The sequence below is a fragment of the Cetorhinus maximus genome, chromosome 11 (assembly GCF_964194155.1).
Source record: "Cetorhinus maximus chromosome 11, sCetMax3.hap1.1, whole genome shotgun sequence".
Taxonomy (NCBI): Eukaryota; Metazoa; Chordata; class Chondrichthyes; order Lamniformes; family Cetorhinidae; genus Cetorhinus; species Cetorhinus maximus.
The window spans coordinates 126,068,635-126,086,119 of NC_135889.1; the positions used below are offsets into that span (position 1 = coordinate 126,068,635).

A 17,485-nucleotide genomic window follows, 5' to 3' on the forward strand; every position below is an offset into this window, starting at 1 on the left:
GGAGCGCTGGAGGTTAGGATTCTGCTGAGTCCACTCAGATAACGAGCCCTCAAACCTGATTCTAAATCAGTTGGTGGCAGCAACAATCAGTTAGAGGAGGAGGCTCCACAAATATCCCCGTCCTCAATGATGGAGGAGCCCAGCACATCAGTGTAAAAGATAACAATCTTTGCAACAATCTTCAGCTAGAAGTGCCGAGTGGATGATCCATCTCGGCCTCCTCCGGAGGTCCCCAGCATCACAGATGCCAGTTCTCAGCTAATTCAATTCACTCCACGTGATATCAAGAAATGGCTGAAGGCACTGGATACTGCAAAGGCTGTGGGCCCTGACAATATTCTGGCAATAGTACTGAAGACTTGTGCTCCAGAACTTGCCGTGCACCTAGCCAAGCTGTTCCAGTACAGCTATAACACTGGCATCTACCTGGCTATGTGGAAAATTGCCCAGGTATGTCTTGTACACAAAAAGCAGGACAAATCCAACCTGGCCAATTACCGCCCCATCAGTCTAATCTCGATCATTAGTAAAGTAATGGAAGGGGTCATCAACAGTGCTATCAAGCGGCACTTGCTTAGCAATAACCTGCTCCCTGATGCCCAGTTTGGGTTCCATCTGGGCCACTCAGCTCCTGACCTCATTACAGCCTTGGCTCAAACATGGACAAAAGAGCTGAACTCCCGAGGTGAGGTGAGAGTGACCGCCCTTGACATCAAGGCTGCATTTGACAGAGTGTGGCATCAGGGAGCCCTAGCAAAACTGGAGTCAATGGGAATCAGGGTGAATCACTCTCTGATGTTTAGAGTAACACCTAGAACAAAGGAAGATGATTGTGGTTGTTGGAGGTCAACCATCTCAGCTCCAGGACATCACTGCAGGAGTTCCTCGGAGTGGTGTCCTAGGTCCAACCATCTTCAGCTGCTTCATCAATGACCTTCCTTCCATCATAAGGTCAGAAGTGGGGATGTTCGCTGTTGATTGCACAATGTTCGCAACTCCTCAGATACTGAAACAGTCCATGTCCAGATGCAGCAAGACCTGGACAATATCCAGGCTTGGGGATGACAAGTGGAAATTAACATTCGCACCACACAAGCATCAGGCAATAAACATCTCCAACAAGAGAGAATCCAACCATCGCCCCTTGATGTTCAATGGCATTACCATCACTAAATCCCCCACTATCAGCATCCTGGGGGTTTACCATTGGCCAGAAACTGAACCAGACCAGCCAAATAAATAATGTGGCTGTGAATACAAGAGCAGGTCAGAGGCTGGGAATTCTGTGGCGAGTAACTCACCTCCTGACTCTACAAAGCCTGTCTACAAATCAGGAATGCGATTGAATATTCTCCATTTGCCTGGATGAGTGCAGCTCCAACAACACCCAAGAAGCTTGACTCTATCCAAGACAAAGCAGCCCACTTGATTGGCACCACATTTCCAAAAATTCACTCCCTCCACCACTGATGCACAGTAGCAGCAGTGTGTACTATCTAAAGATGCATTGCAGGAATTCACCAAGGCTCCTTTGACAGCACCTTTCAAACCCACAACCACGACCATCTAGAAGGACAAGGGCAGCAGATAGATGGGAACACCACCACCTGGAAGTTCCCCTCCAAGTCACTCACCATCCTGACTTGGAAATATATCGCCGTTCCTTCACTGTCGCTGGGTCAAAATCCTGTAACTCCCTCCCTAACAGCACTGTGGGTGTACCTACACCACATGGACTGCAGCGGCTCAAGAAAGCAGCTCACCACCACCTTCTCAAGGGCAATTAGGGATGGGCAATTAAAGATGGCCCGGCCAGCGAAGCCCCACATCCCATGAATGAATAAACAAAAAATCCCGGGGACATCAGGAAGGGATGTCAGCTGCACTCCTCAGATTGCAACGGGTGATGGAGGAGTCTGTCTGCATTCAGTTTGAGGTGATAGTGCTGACATGCCACGCATCGAGGTCAACACTGGCAGGATGGCGGCCGCCATGGAGACCTTGGTCCAGGGCATCGGTCCTGAGCTCATGCAGAAGCTACACTCCGTTGCTGTTGCCATCAGTGGCATCCATCAGTAGACATGCGAGAGGGGGGCAGGCACCTCCATCTCACTCCAGCTTCCCCTTCTCTTCCAGGAGTTGGTGAGGAGCCCTCAGGAACCCATAGAGGGGAGGACCAGCAGCTGGTCACCCTGGGGCCATCCACCCACATGACCCCAGGAGTGCCCAGCTAATCCCAGTCACCTCTTCCTGTAACCACATCACCTCCAGCTCCACAGGCCGAGGGGAGGGGGTGGGTTCACCTGCCCAACAGCAGGACACTCAAAGCAGGCTGGGGCCATCCAGGTCTTGGCCCTCCAGAGGCCGTTCCCCAAAGTCATCACAGAAAACAGGACGTAGCGGTCAGCAGGCTGCCTCTACCTCTGCTGTGGATGTCAGGGAGGCACCCAGACGTAGCGGTAGGGTTAGGAAAGTTAAAAAAAATCTAGTAGCACAGTGGTGGCAAGAGTGTTCACAACATGTAATAATGTTCACAAACGTAAATAGAATCGCACCCATTTCACATCTCCTCTTGTGTATGCCTCCTTTTTATGATGAGCTGTGTTGTCAGTCAGGTGTGATACCGTGGCGCCTCTGCCCACTTGTTGCAGATCATTGGTGTCTCAGCTATGTAGCGTGCTTCCATATCATCACAGTGTGTGCCCCTTTTACAGATCATTTCGACACCAGTGATGCCTCGACCTTAATGTTAAGTGCGCTTGTGGAAGGAACCTCATTCACATGCTTTGCAGGGTCATGTCATGTTTATTCTTGGCTGTGTAAGATTGAGGCTGCCGTGTTCTCCAATCTCGTCTGCATTCTTGAAGAGTGAAGGTGTGGTGTACAAGGAGAGACGTGTTTACACATGGAGAAGGGTCATATATTATTCTCCTTGATGTGCCATCTGTCATCCGGCAGGGTTTTCATGCTAGGAGCCCATACTCAGAGCTCGTGTGCGCTCCTGTCTGCCGAACGCGTTTCCGACTTTCTGAACATACGTCTGCTTAGCTCACCAATAAGTGGGGGCACCTTGCCACCTCAAGGTGCCGAAATTCTGCCCCTCTCAGCCATATTATTGCCCTGGTAATCGAACCTTATACTTTGATCATTTCTCAACCTGTAATTGTCTGTAATGCAGCCACATGGCTCTCGTCACAATGTTGGGATGCAGCGCTGTGCGTCCCATCACCGAGACATGTGATGTTAGTTGCAAACGGCGATTTTTGGTGCTCAGTACAGCCTTTGACCATGCTCTGAAAACGCACATCGTGGCTTTAGACAATGTCGAGGGGAGAAATGGGATGGGAGCAAGGATGTACTGAAGCTGAATTCTGCTCTTTATTAGCAAGAACTCGTCACCTTGAGAGCCTCATGGTGTCTGAGAATTTTATAGTTCGCAAGGGCCAGGACTGGCCATGAAGGTACAATGTGTGTCTTAAAGAGGAGGCATTTTAATGTCTTGCATGCAAGTGGTTGAACGTTGTCATCTTCAGGCGGTCCATATGTGTAGTAAGGTGAGGATAAAAGCAGGCCAGCATTCCTAACTGAGAGTGCTGGATGTTAATGTGATAGAGAAGAAGGTGACACAGAACTGAGCCATCTCTGATTAGATGCACATCCGTGGAACGTCCTCGGCTGCCTTGGCCCAAGTGTTACCTATTAGTTTCACCATCGAGGCACCCCCGCCTTGCCGCTGGCCTGGTAGGTAGAGACTTACCTCTGGCACCTGCCTGAAAGCAATGTGGTGCTGAGTCTGCAAAGCCTTGCACTGAATCTGAGTTGCCCTGAGTGCTGTGCGATGAAAGGTAGGCGAATGGACCTCAAAGTCACATGCAAAGTGCAGGTTGCCAGGTGCAGGTCACTTATATGCCTTTGTGAAATAGGTCATTCTGATTGCACGCCGACGTGCCCTGATGATCCAGCGTGGGGAGGATGATTCCGGTGAGCAGTCCTTATAATGAGAGGCAAATGTATTGAAGTGATGTTCCTGACATGCTGTGGGTGGGAAACATGGCTCACCATTGACGGCTGGAGCGGATGATCCCAGACTGTTTTTACAACAGCGGTAAACCGATTTTTCTGATTCAGGATATTTTCCACTCCCGCTCACTATGACGCCTGCCACAGGCAGGGCCAGAAAATTCCACTCCAAAGGACCATCAGCCCAGCGTAAAATATAGGTTTTTTTCCCCAAAGGCACATGGGCCATAACAATATATACAGGGTTATACCCAATAACAGAAGCTGTGATTTTATATAATTTACAAGGTGTCGTACCCAGCAACTCAGAGTGTGTTGTTGCATAATATTAACAGGAGTATGATATCCATCCAGGCGACTATAGAATATTTACTGTGGGCTCTAGAAGTCTGTTATTCTGATTCCCATTTTGTTCTTCTTTGTCCTGTTCAGCCGGTTGATTTCTGCCTTTTCTGTTCTGTTTCTCCCCTCAGAGCCCAGGAGTTACGTGGAGTCGGTTGTCAGGACAGCAGCGGTCGGGGGGGGCAATCTGCAAAGTCCTCCCACGCCTCAGAGCTACGTGGTGGAGACCCCAGCCAGGAACATACCCTGTCCCTCAACATTCACTTCCCCGAGTCCCATTTCAAGCAGCAGCCCATTACCTGGAATGGAGAGGTGAGGGGAAGAACTCACTTTAATCAACTAGCTAGAGTGGAGAGGGAAATGAGATAAATATATGTCAGGCCCCCGGTTTGATACCAGGCCTGTTTGTCTGTGTCTGAGACTCAGTACCACACTGGGAAAGATAATTTAATTCAGCATAGGCTGGGAAAGAGCCTGGGCCTTTCCAGCGGGGTGGGGCTCAGTACCACACCAGGAAATGTAGTCACACACTGAACCACCAGCAGGAGCTGGATTGATCCTTCAGTGGGAGATCTGAAGGTGAGATTCCAAATTGCTTGATCACTGCTTCTGATTGGAAGCAGCAATACCATGGGCCACTTCTGACAACTAGAGGGCAATTTTTTTTATTGCCATTCAGTGGAGTCTTGTGTCTGTACGATAAGGGTGTTTGTCAGAATAAGTGTTAATGTGGGACTAGAGAACAGTACTGCCCACAGTCTGATGTAGAGAGTTACATGAAAGTAGACTGTGTGTGGAGTAGAGTCTGGAATGAGCCAGCATGGAAACAGCACCTATACATGCCAGTACTTTGGATATGGCTGCAGAAACTGAAATGGACCAGCTATATGAATACAGTGTCTACAAGAACAGGTCAGAGGCTAGGAATCCTGTGGTGAGTAACTCACCTCCTGACTCCCTAAAGCCTGTGCACCATCTACAAGGCACAAGTCAGGAGTGTGTTGGAATACTCCCCTCTTGCTCCCATAACACTCAAGAAGCTTGACAAAGCAGCCCATTTGATTGGCACCCCATCCACAAACATTCACTTCCTCCACCACCGACGCACAGTAGCAGCAGTGTGTACAAGATGGACTGCAGGAATTCACCAAGTCTCCTTCGACAGCACCTTCCAAACCCACAACCATCTAGAAGGACAAGGGCAGCAGATAGATGAGAACACGACCACCTGGAAGTTCCCCTCCAAGTCACTCACCATCCTGACTTTGAAATATATCGGCCGTTCCTTCACTGTCGCTGGGTCACAATCTGGAACTCCCTCCCTAACAGCACTGTGGGTGTACCTACACCACATGGACTGCAGCAGTTCAAGAAGGCAGCTCACCACCACCTTCTCAAGGGCAATCAGGGTTGGGCAATAAATGCTGGCCCAGCCAACGACGCCAAAATCCCATAAATGAATTTTTAAAAAATGACATTGATTGGGACCTGAATATTGAGAGGTTCATAACATTTAGGAAGCGTACGAAGCTAGGAAAATGTGGTGGCCACTCTATTAGTTAATGATGGTATTAGCACAATAGAGAGGGATGACCTAATTGCAGGGAAGCAGGATGTAGAAATGTTTGGGTAGAGATGAGAGAGGATAAAGGTGTGAAGTAATTTGTTGAAGTGGTGTACAGGCCCCATAACAGTAATCATATAGTAGGACAGGATATAAAGGAAGAAATAATGTGAGCTTATCAGAAAGGTGATAATCATTGTGGATTTTAATCTGCATATAGGCTGGGAAAATCAGATGAGCAAGGGTAGCCTAGATGAGGAATTCATAGAAGGTTTTCACGATAGTTTATTAGAATACAACGATCTGTTGCCACATAGAGAGCAGGCTATACTAGACCTGGTATTGTGCAGCGAGTTAGGATTAATTGATAACTTCATAGTGAAGGTGGCCCTAGGTAGCAGCGATCATAATCTGATTGAATTTTACATTCAGTTTGAGGGAGAGACTAATATTTTAAACTTAAATAAGGGCAATTATGAGGGCATGAAAGCGGAGTGAACTGGCAAATTAGGTTCAACAATAGATTGTTGTGGCACAGTGGATGGTAAATGCTAAACTGCTCAAATCCCAGAGGGAAACTTGAAACAACTGCCACAACTGTTTTGCAATTTGTATTTTTATTTTGAGATGCAGCAGTAATAAGTCCACCGAGTCTCAGAGTTCTTTTACAAAACTAAATTGAACATTTATTAATAAAAATAATTTTAAGCATATACATAGGTCTACAAATTACTACTATGATAACTCCTAACTCCCCTAATTAATCTAACTCCCAGTTACACTCCATTAAGGCAACAGTAAAAACAAAATAGATTTTAACAGACGCAGGCAAAGCACACAACTCTGGACAGGGATATTCACAGTGAATTCCCTTAGCTTCGGTTCCTATAGGCAGCAGCTTGGTACAGAGAGGCTGGAGACTTTTCACACTTGTGAGATTTTAGCATGCCTTCTCCTTTTGCATAACCTCATCTTCTCAATGCATGTTTCTCCCTTTTAATGTAAATCCCAATTTTCCAATATGTCTTTGGACTTTACCTATCTGATCTAATAATAAAAAATCTTTCATAGTACCAATTTCATCAGTAAGCTTTGGGAAAAATAAACACACTGTTTGGCTCCTTCCGGCTAAGTGTAACATTTCACCCTCTCTTTTGAAATTCAAACTACTCTGGTTTATATAAAAATGCAACTTCTTCTTTACACCTCACATTCTAAAGCTTCTGCCATGGTTACTTATTTAGTTCTTTAAACCTAGCTTCTCTTCTGATACATCAAAGCCTTCAGACCAGCTGTCCTTAATTCAATTGAGCCACACACAACAAACAATCCAGACTCCACTATTCCTACTTTTCAATAAATCCCAATAACATTATGAAAATTATTATATTTTCATGACAAGGTCAACAGAGATGCAGTGGTGGACATTTAAGGGGATATTTCAAAATGCATAGAATAGATACACTCCAACGAGAAAGAAAAATTCCAAGGGGAGGACCCACCATCTGTGGTCAACTAAAAAAATTAAATATAGTATCAAACTTAAAGAAAAAGCATATAATTGTGCAGGTGGCAGGTCAGAAGATTGGACAGAATATAAAAACCAGCAAAGAATGACCAAAAGATTGATAAGGACAGAAAAATTAGATTGCGAGAGAAAGCTAGCTGGAAATATAAAGACAGATAGTAAGAGTTTCTATAACATAGAAACATAGAAAATAGCAGCAGGGGTAGGTCATTTGGCCCTTCAAGCCTGCTCCGCCATTCAATATGATCATGGTTGATCCTCTATTTCAACAGCATATTTCCACTCTCTCCCCATACCCCTTGATGTCTTTAGAACCTAGAAATCCATTTCCTTCTTAGATCTTTAAGTGACTTGGCCTCCACAGCCAAGTGGTAGAGAATTCCACAGGTTCATCACCCTCTGAGTGAAGAAATTTCTTCTAAACTCCAATGAATACAGGCCTAGTCAGCCCAATCTCTCCTCTTACGACAATCCTGCCATCTCAGGAATCGGCCTGGTGAACCTTTGCTGCACTCCCTCTACGGCAAGTATATCCCTCCTTAGGTAAGGAGACCAAAACTGCACACAATACTCCAGGTGTGGTCTCACCAAGCCCAGCTGCAGTAAGACATCCTTGCTCCTGTAGTCAAATCCTCTTGTAATGAGTAATGAAGGCCAACAAACCATTTGCCTTTTTAACTGCTTGCTGCACCTGCATGCTTGCTTAATAGATATTATAAAAAGAAAAGAGTTAACAAAATGAGCGTTGGTCCGATAGAAAGTGAGCCTGAGGAATTAATAATGGAAAATAAGGAGATGGCAGATGAATTTAACAGGTATTTTACAATAGGAGATATGAGTAACATCCCAGGAATAGCTGTAAATCAGGAAATGGAATAGGGGGAGGAACTGAGGAAAGTTACAATCACCAGGGAAATGGTACTGAGTAAATTGTTGGAATTATGGGTTGACAAATCCTCGGGTCCTGATGGACTTCATCCTAGGGTCATAAAAGAAGTGTTAGTGAGATAGTTGATGTGTCGGTTTAATTTTCCAAAATTCCCTGGAAACGGGAAATGGCGGATGCACTGTAATTAGATTTCCAAAAGGCTTTTGATAAGGTGCCTCATCAAAGGTTATTATGAAAAATAAAAGCTCATGGTGTAGGGAGTAACATATTACATGGTTAGAGGATTGCCTAGCCAATAGGAAACAAAGAGTAGGCATAAATGGGTCTTTTTCTGGCTGGCAAGATGTAATGAGTGGTGTGCCACAGGGATCAGTGCTGGGACCTCAATTGTTTACAATTTATATATATGGTGTGGATGAAGGGAGCAAGATATGATTGCTAAATTTACTGATGGCACAAAGATAGGCAGGAAAGTAAGTTGTGAACTGGACACAAGGAGGCTACAAAGGGATATAGGTGGGTTATTACTGAAAAAAGAGACAGATCTAAGCTTTTTGTCTTGGACTCCTCAGGATACTCCTGATGAGAGCAAGACAAAAAGCTTAGACACGTCTCTTTTTTCAGCAGTACTCAAGTTCTGTACAACCAGAACTCACTTAAGATAGATGTAGATAGGTTAAGTGAGTGAACAAAGACCTGGCAAATGGAGTATAATTTGGGAAGGTGTGAAATTGTCCATTTTGGCAGAAGAGTAAAAAAGAAGCATATAATCTAAATGGTGAGAGATTGCAGAGCTCTTAGATGCAAAAGGACATCCTGGTGCATGTTATGAGACAGCCTTTCGGTAAAGCTGAGTTATTTAAAAATCCCAGAGGGAAACTTTAAACAACTGTCATAAAATATATTTTTAAGTGGTATGTTTGAGATGCAACTCTAAATTCAGGAATCAGACCACCAGTTCTGAAGAGGTTTTATAATAAACTAAATGAAACATTTTATTAATTTACACAAGTTAAATATATACACATGGCTACAAATTACTACTATCATAACTTCTGACAAATTCCCAAACTAATCTCCATTAGGGCAACAGAAACCCATAGACTTACCCAGACACCAGGCAAAGCATTTTCACCTTGCAAATTCAAAATGAGGTTCCTTTCACTTTGGTTCCTATGGAGATAGTTACAGCTACTTTGACCTTACATTGCCTCTGCCCTGCACACACAAAACTGCTATTGGTTATATCCAGCACATCTCATTGGATGTAAATTCTCATTGTATCACTAGCCTCATCTAACAATAAAACCCCTTTCATAGTACCAATGTTATTAGTAACATAAACATATAGTTTGGTCTCTGCCAGGTAGGTGCCAGATTTCACCCCATACCTTGAATGCTTTATTCAAAAAAATGCAAATGCACTTCATCTCTCTTATATCTCAAAACTAATACACATCAAAGCACCCAGACTAGCTGGTTTTAATCCAATTATGAAACACCCACAGACTAAACCTCTATTTAAAAAAAAATTCAATAATATTATGTAAATGAATAGCTTCATGACAGTGCATTAATCACAAAAGGCTAGTATGCAGGTACAGCAGGTAATTAGGAAAGCTAATAGAATGTTATTATTCTATTGTGATTGTTATTGTGAGGGGAATTGAATATAAAAGTAGGGAGGTTATGCTTCAGTTATACAGGCATTGGTGAGACCACATTTGGAGTACAATTAGAAGCAGCTCAGAGAAGGTTTGCTGAACTAATACCTGGATTGGGTGGGTTATCTTATGAGGAAAGGTTGGACAGGCTAGGCTTGTATCTGCTGGAGTTTAGAAGTGTAAGAGGTGACTTGCTTGAAGCATGTAAGATCCTGAGGGGGCTTGACAGGGTGGATTTGGAGAGGATGTTTCCTCTTGTGGAAGAACCTAGAGCTAGGGTCACTGTTTAAATAAAGGGTCACCCATCTAGGACCGAGATGAGGAGTATTTTTTTCTCTCAAAGGGTTGTGAATTTTGGAACTCTCTTACTCAAAAGGTGGTGGAAGCAGAGTCTTTGAATATTTTTAAGGGAGAGGTAGATAGATTCTTGATAAGCGAGGGGGTGAAAGGTTTTCAGGGGCAGGCGGAATGTGGAGTTGAGGTTACAATCAGATCAGTCATGATGTTATTGAATGGTGGAGTAGGCACGAGGGGCCGAATGGCCTACTCCTGCTCCTAATTCGTATATTCATATGTCTATTGTTATGGGTTACAATTAATGGTTTATGTTTAATCACACAAGCCTCCAGACCTCTCTGTGAAACATCAAATAATCTTTACAACAGTGTCTGCTAACAGTGGGAATCTGGGCAAGTGTTGCCCACAATTTGGCTGGAGATTCACAGCAGCATGCCTGAAAGTCTGACCGCCCTTTGCCAGAAGGACAGACTAGTTTAACGCTTCTTACTTACACAAATTCTGTCTTTTTTTTATTTCCTCAGTGCCTTCATCACGAGCTGTTCATCAGCAGGTACCAATGGACACAGTGCCACACCACCCCAGCCATCTCTGGATTCCAGTTTGAGATCAGCAAGCTTCTCTCACCCGTCCTTTGCTGGGAGCAGCTATCTCAACACCACTCCATCTAACCTGTCGGCTCCTGGCACAGCCAGCTCCTCAGGCAGCTTTGCTCTGGGTGCCGACCCTTCACTAAGCCCAGGTGCACTTCATCAAGACAGAGGCACGACAGGAGTTCATGGGCTGCCTGGAAGCCCACAGTCCCTCCATAGGACAGTGGCCACTAATACCCCCTCAAGCCCATCTTTGGGCAGGAGGATAATCAGTCCTGGGACAGTGATGCCCTCTGGAAGCCCAGGTATGAACAGGCACCCGGCGGGTACTCATGGAGTTCTGACTGGCACATCAAGTAGCCCCATTATGTCCAGATACCCTGGCATTGTTAGTGCCAGTGCACCAGTCACCCCCAGCAGCCCAGTCCTGGAGCCATACCCTCTGTATGGCTATTCAACACCAACAGCACAGTTGGATGAGCGGTACCCAGCGCTGTCGCGCCAGGGGAGTTCCTCGGGATACACTACACCTGGAACACCAGGCTTCCCCATCTCACCGGCTTACTACAACTCAGCTGCAAGCAGCCCTGGCACTGCCGCAGTTTTCACTGCCACGCCCATCCCGCAGGTGCCCGGTGGCTCCTCTCCACCTCGAGGCTGCCCGGTCGTTGGTCCTCAACCTGCACTGCCAGAGAAGAGGCGAATGTCAAGTGGTGACCGCTCCAACAACTCAACCAACTATGCCACAGTCAACGGCAAGACCATCTCGCCCATCTCCAGTGGGATGTCGAGCCCAAGTGGAGGCAGCACTCCAAGCGTGGCCTTTTCACACACATTACCTGACTTCTCCAAACTCTCTTTGCACGGTAAGTAGATCACTTCACTTATATGTCAGAAAAACTGCATCTTGTTTCTTGTGGTCTTGTGATCATGTTTGACTAATTTATTAGAATTCGTTGAGGAAGTAACAAGTAATATGAATAAAGGGAAATCTGTAAATGTGTTGTACTTGGATTTCCAGAAGGCATTTGATAAGGTGCCACATCAAAGGTTACTACACAAAAAAATAACTCATGGTGTACAAAGTAACATATTAGCATGGATGGAGGATTGGTTGGCTAATAGGATGCAGAGAGTAGGGATAAATGGGACATTATCCAGTTGGCAAGCAGTAACTAACTCATGGAGTGCCACAGGGATCAGTGCTGGAGCCCCAACAATTTAAAATCTATATAAGTGACTTGGATGAATGGACTGACAGGATGTTAGATAGTGTTTTCATTGTGACATCCATCCCACAGGTAACTCTGAGCCTTCAGTAGGAATCTCAGTACCAGGATATGGTGTGGTGTGCTCAGCACTAAACTTTCACTTCCAGTCACTGGTCTGTATAGAGTCATAGAGGTGTACAGCACAGAAAAAGGCCCTTCATCCCATCGATTCTTTGCCGGTCAAACAAGTATCTAACTATTCTAATCCCATTTTCCAGCACTAGTTCCATAGCCTTGTATGCCCTGGCATCACAAGTGCACATCCAAATACTTCTTAAATGTTATGAGGGTTTCTGCCTCTACCACCCTTTCAGGCAGTGAGTTCCAGATTCCCACCACCCTCTCGGTGAAAAAGTTCCTCCTCACATCCCCTCTAAACTTCCTGCCCCTCTACCCTATCTATGCTCCTCATAATTTTATACACCTCAACCATGTCCCCCCTCAGTCTCCTCTGCTCCAAGGAAAATAACCCCAGTCTATCCAATCTCTCCTCATAACTAAAACTCTCCAGCCCAGGCAACATCCTGGTAAATCTCTTCTGCACTCTCTCTAGTGCAATCACATCCTTCCTATAATGCGGATTCCAGAACTGCATTCAATACTCTAGCTGTGGCCTAACCAGCGTTTTATACAGTTCCAGCATAACCTCCCTGCTCTTATATTCTATGCCTTGGCTAATAAAGGCAAGTATCCCATATGCCTTCTTAACCATCTACCTGTCCTGCTACCTTGAGGGCCTGGTGAACATCCACACCAAGGTCCCTCTGATCCTCGGCACTTCCCAGGGTCCTACCATTCATCGTGTATTCCCGTGCCTTGTTTGTCCTGCCCCAGTGCATCACCTCACACTTACCCAGATTGAATTCCATTTGCCACTGATCAGCCCATCTGACCAGCCCGTCTATATCCTCCTGTAATCTAAGGCTGTCCTCCTCACTATTTACCACCCCAACAATTTTCGTGTCATCTGTGAACTTCCTGATCAACCCTCCTGCATTCAAGTCTAAATCGTTTATATATACCACAAGCAACAAGAGACCCAACACCAATCCCTGTGGAACCCCACTGGACACGGGCATCCAGTCACAAAAACAGCCCTCGGCCATCGCCCTCTGCTTCTTGCCACTCAGCCAATTCTGGATCCAATTTGCCAAATTGCCTTGGATCCCATGGACTCTTACCTTCGTTATCAGTCTCTCATGCAGGACCTTATCAAAAACCTTGCTGAAATCCAAGTAGACTACGTCAAATGCATTGCCCTCATCTACACGCCTGGTCACCTCTTTGAAAAATTCAATCAAATTGGTCAGACATGACCTCCCCTTAACAAAACCATGCTGACTGTCCTTGATTAATCCCTGCTTCCCCAAGTGTAGATTAATTCTGTCCCTCAGAATTGCTTCCAATAGTTTCCCCACCACTGAGTTTAGACTGACTGGCCTGTAATTCCCTGGTTTACCCCTTCCTCCCTTCTTGAATAACGGTACCACATTGGCTGTCCTTCAGTCCTCTGGCACCTCTCCTGTGGCCAGAGAGGTATTGAAAATTATTGCCAGCGCCACTGCTATCTCCTCCATTGCCTCACTCAACAGCCTGAGATACATTTCATCCAGGCCTGGAGGTTTATCTACTTTTAAGCCTGCCAGACCACTTAGAACCTCCTCCCTTTCTATGCTAAGTTCTTTAATGAGATCACAGACCTTCTGCCTGATTTCCAAACCCGCTTTGTCCCTCTCACTTGTGAACACCGACACAAAGTATTCATTTAGAACCCTACCTTCGTCTTCCGGCTCCACACACAAAATACCACTACGGTCCTTAATGGGCCCTACTCTTTCCCTAGTTATCCTCTTATTCTTAATGTACTTGCAAAATAACTTAGGATTTTCCTTTATTTTACCTGCCAATGATTTTTTATGCCCCCTTTTTGCTCTCCTAATTTCCTTTTTAAGTTTCCCCTATACATTCTATACTCCTCTAGGGCTTCCACTGTTTTGAGCCCTCGGTATCTGCTATAAGCCTCCCTTTCTCCTTTATCCAATCCTGTATATCCCTCGACATTCAGGGTTCCTTGGATTTGTTGGTTCCACCCTTTGTCTTTACTGGAATATGTTGGTCCTGAACTCTCCCTATTCCCTTCTTGAATGAGCCCCACTGCTCTGTTGCAGATTTACCTAAAAGTAGCTGCTCCCAGTCCACTCTGGCCAAATCATATCTGATCTTATTGAAATTGGCCTTCCCCCAATTTAAAACTCTGGTTTCTGGCCCATCCTTGTCCTTTTCCTTTCACAACCTTGAATCTAATGGAGTTATGATCACTATCTGCAAAATGCTCCCCCACTAATACCTCTAACACTTGCCCGGCTTCATTCCCTAAAATTAAGCCCAAGACCTTCTACATACTGGCTTAAAAAGCTCCCCCGGATGCATTTTAAGAATTCCACTCCCTCTAAACCTATCACGCTATGACTAACCCAGTTAATGTTGGGGAAGTTGAAATCCCCCACTATTACTACCCTATTATTTTTACACTTCTCTGAAATTTGCCAACACATCTGCTCTTCTATTTCTCTCTGACTGTATGGGGGCCTATTGTACACTCCCAACAATGTGATTGCTCCTTTTTTGCTTTTAAGTTCTACCCATGTGGCTTCATTTGAGAAGCCTAAGATGTCATCCCTCCTTACTGCTGTAATAAATTCCTTGATCAATATTGTGATACCCCCTTGTCTTTTACCTCCTTCCCTGCCTCGCCTGAAGACCCTATACCTTGGAATATTGAGCTGCCAATCCTGCCCCTTTCTCAACCATGTCTCTGTGACAGCAATGACATCATACTTCCATGTGTTTATTTGTGCCCTCAACTCATCTGCCTTATTCGTCAGACTCCTTGCATTAAAATAAATACCATCCAATCTTGCCAAACTCCCTTGTGCCTTAACTGGCCTATAATTTCTATGCCTTCCAGACACATTTGCTCTCTCTCCTGATTTTGGCTGTGCATCTCCCCCTGCCGAACAGCCTCTCAGGATCCCATCCTCCTGCCAAGTTAGTTTAAACCCTCCCCAACAGCACTAGCAAACCTCCCCATAAGGATGTTGGTCCCATTCCGGTTCATGTGTTCCAGTGTATCTTTAAGGGGACAGCTGGGAGATCCCTTGAACTGGGAGAAGAAGCTTGGGTGGGACCTGGCTTTAACATGGAGCCAAGACAGAAGGTGCCTGCCTGATGAGAATCGGTGATGCAGTGTGTGAACACCTCTTTTTTTGGATTTTAAAAATTTAAATCCAAAACCAAATGAAAAAAATACCCTTGCGCTTTCTCTATTCCTCTCACAGGGTTGAGTTAAATGGAACACTCGCATGGAACCCACCCTTTTCACCAACATGAGTTAAATTTTAAATAAGCCAAAGGTGATTGGAATTGTTGCTGCCTCTCTCTGGTGAAGTATTGGGTGGGCAAAGGAGCTTAACACAGAATCTAAGCCCCCTCAGCTCTGGGTGAACTGAGGCCAACACAAATTGGGGTGACAAACTCCTAACAGGGGCTGAATGAGGTCTTCATTATTCTGAGTTTTTCTTGTGTTTGGCTTGTGGTATAAAGGAGTCACAACCGAAACCATCGGAAGAGCAGTTCAGGAAATTATTATCAGTGGTTGGGGTGAGGGGGTCAGGGGATCATTTTCAACATTGGAATAAATTGGAGGACAGGAAGTACTGAAGAAGCTTATAATTCACACAACTCAAGATCAGCGGCCTGTTCAATGCAGTCGCTGGGTGCAGTGTCTTTATCACTTCGAGACTCAGGGCAGAATCATCCCAGATTTGCAATAAGTGCGTTAGCAGCATGAGAAACAACGTTTTACCTGTTGGCCGTAATGGCGGGTTGTTACTGTCTGTTAATTATGCAGCCACAGGAAACACGCTGTTTCGCTGCCGGGCGGCCTCTGAATCTGAGGATGAATGATCTCGCCTGTGCTGCCAGGGTAAGGCAACCATCTCACCACTCTAAACTCACACAATCAAACTCATCACACATTCCCTGGCATCTCACTCACTGCCAGCTCAAGGGACATCATCACTCACTCTCTCTCACACACCCTCACATCTCCATCTGGCCTCGTCTCCTCTGGATACTGCCTCCTCAGCCCTCACCCTCTTGAGGTCACTTGCACAGATCAACATGTGCCCCACACACACCCTGGGATACCCCCCTTTCCCAGTACAGCCCTCGCCCTGCAGCCTCTACCCTTGCCTGAGGCCACTTCTCCCCGTTCCCCAAGCAAGCCCTAGCCCTGTAGCTATTAAAAAGCCACCTTTACCTTACGGTTGGTCTCATAAGTAGAGCCTGCCTGTGAGCCCCTCTAAAAGTGATGTGCTGCTGCCTGCGAAGCCTGGTGCTGAGACTGTGAGTGCTGCCCGAAGCAAGGTAGGTGAACAGACTTTGAAGTCCCGAGAGAAGTGCAGCTCGCCAGGTGCACATCACTTATGTACAGTTGTGAAACACATTGGTGTGCAATCACGCCAAAGTGTCTGGATGATGCAGTGTGTGGGGGGCGGGGGGTGGGGGGGGCGGGGGGGGATGATTCCAGAGAGCAGGGCTTATAATGAGATGCTAAAGTATTGAAATCAGGTCCGATGTGCAGCGGTGGGAAATGCGCCCCCCGCCATTAACAGGCAGAGTGGACGATCACAAACTGGTTTCATGACGGCGGAAAATTCTAGCCTCAGATACCAGTCAAACTTTTCACTGACTAAAATGAGATAGTTACATCATAACAGACAACTGGCTAAAAAAAAAAATGAAGTTTGACTCATAAATTACAGCAACAAGGTTGTAAGTCATGTTTTATGGTTTCCAACACTCTGTCCTTACTCCAAACACATGCTTTCTTGATTTCTCTGCTTCACTTCTCCAACTGTATCCTGTCTCTTTCTTTCATTCTCTCCTTCTTTCCCTCTGTTCCAGTTTTATGAAGATATTAATACCATTTGCTTTGGTATTCCTTGGGAGATTCTGATTTATTGGACCGACCCTCATTCTTTCAATCTCTCTCGCTCTCTTTCATGATTCTCTCTAATGTTCCTCCTTTTTGCATTTTCTGCTTCCTCATTCAGTCTCTTTCCCCCTCATTTACTTTCTTCTCTCCCTCACTATTATTTACCTATGGCTTTTTCACTCTTCCCTTTCTATCCAATCCCTTATCCCTGCCTGCCTTGCCCTTTCTCTATGTCTCTCAGGCTCCCCCTTACCTCTTCCCTCCTTTTTCACTTTTCTCTCTCATTTTTATATGTTTTTCTTCACCCTCAAATTGAAT

At 45.4% G+C, this 17,485-nt stretch overlaps 1 protein-coding gene across 10 annotated transcripts in view; it reads left to right on the forward strand.

Moving 5' to 3' along the window:
* tns1b (tensin 1b) overlaps window positions 1-17,485 on the forward strand; it is a 662,464-nt gene that overhangs the window by 614,748 nt on the left and 30,231 nt on the right. For all 10 annotated transcript variants that reach the window (XR_013578019.1, XM_078552748.1, XM_078552745.1 and 7 more), the window contains 2 exons: window positions 4,494-4,674; window positions 10,829-11,763. Coding sequence is in view for 9 of the 10 variants with exons in the window: in XM_078552748.1 (XP_078408874.1) it covers window positions 4,494-4,674; window positions 10,829-11,763 (1,116 nt within the window). In the remaining variant the exon portion in view is untranslated. The remainder of the gene's footprint in view (window positions 1-4,493; window positions 4,675-10,828; window positions 11,764-17,485) is intronic.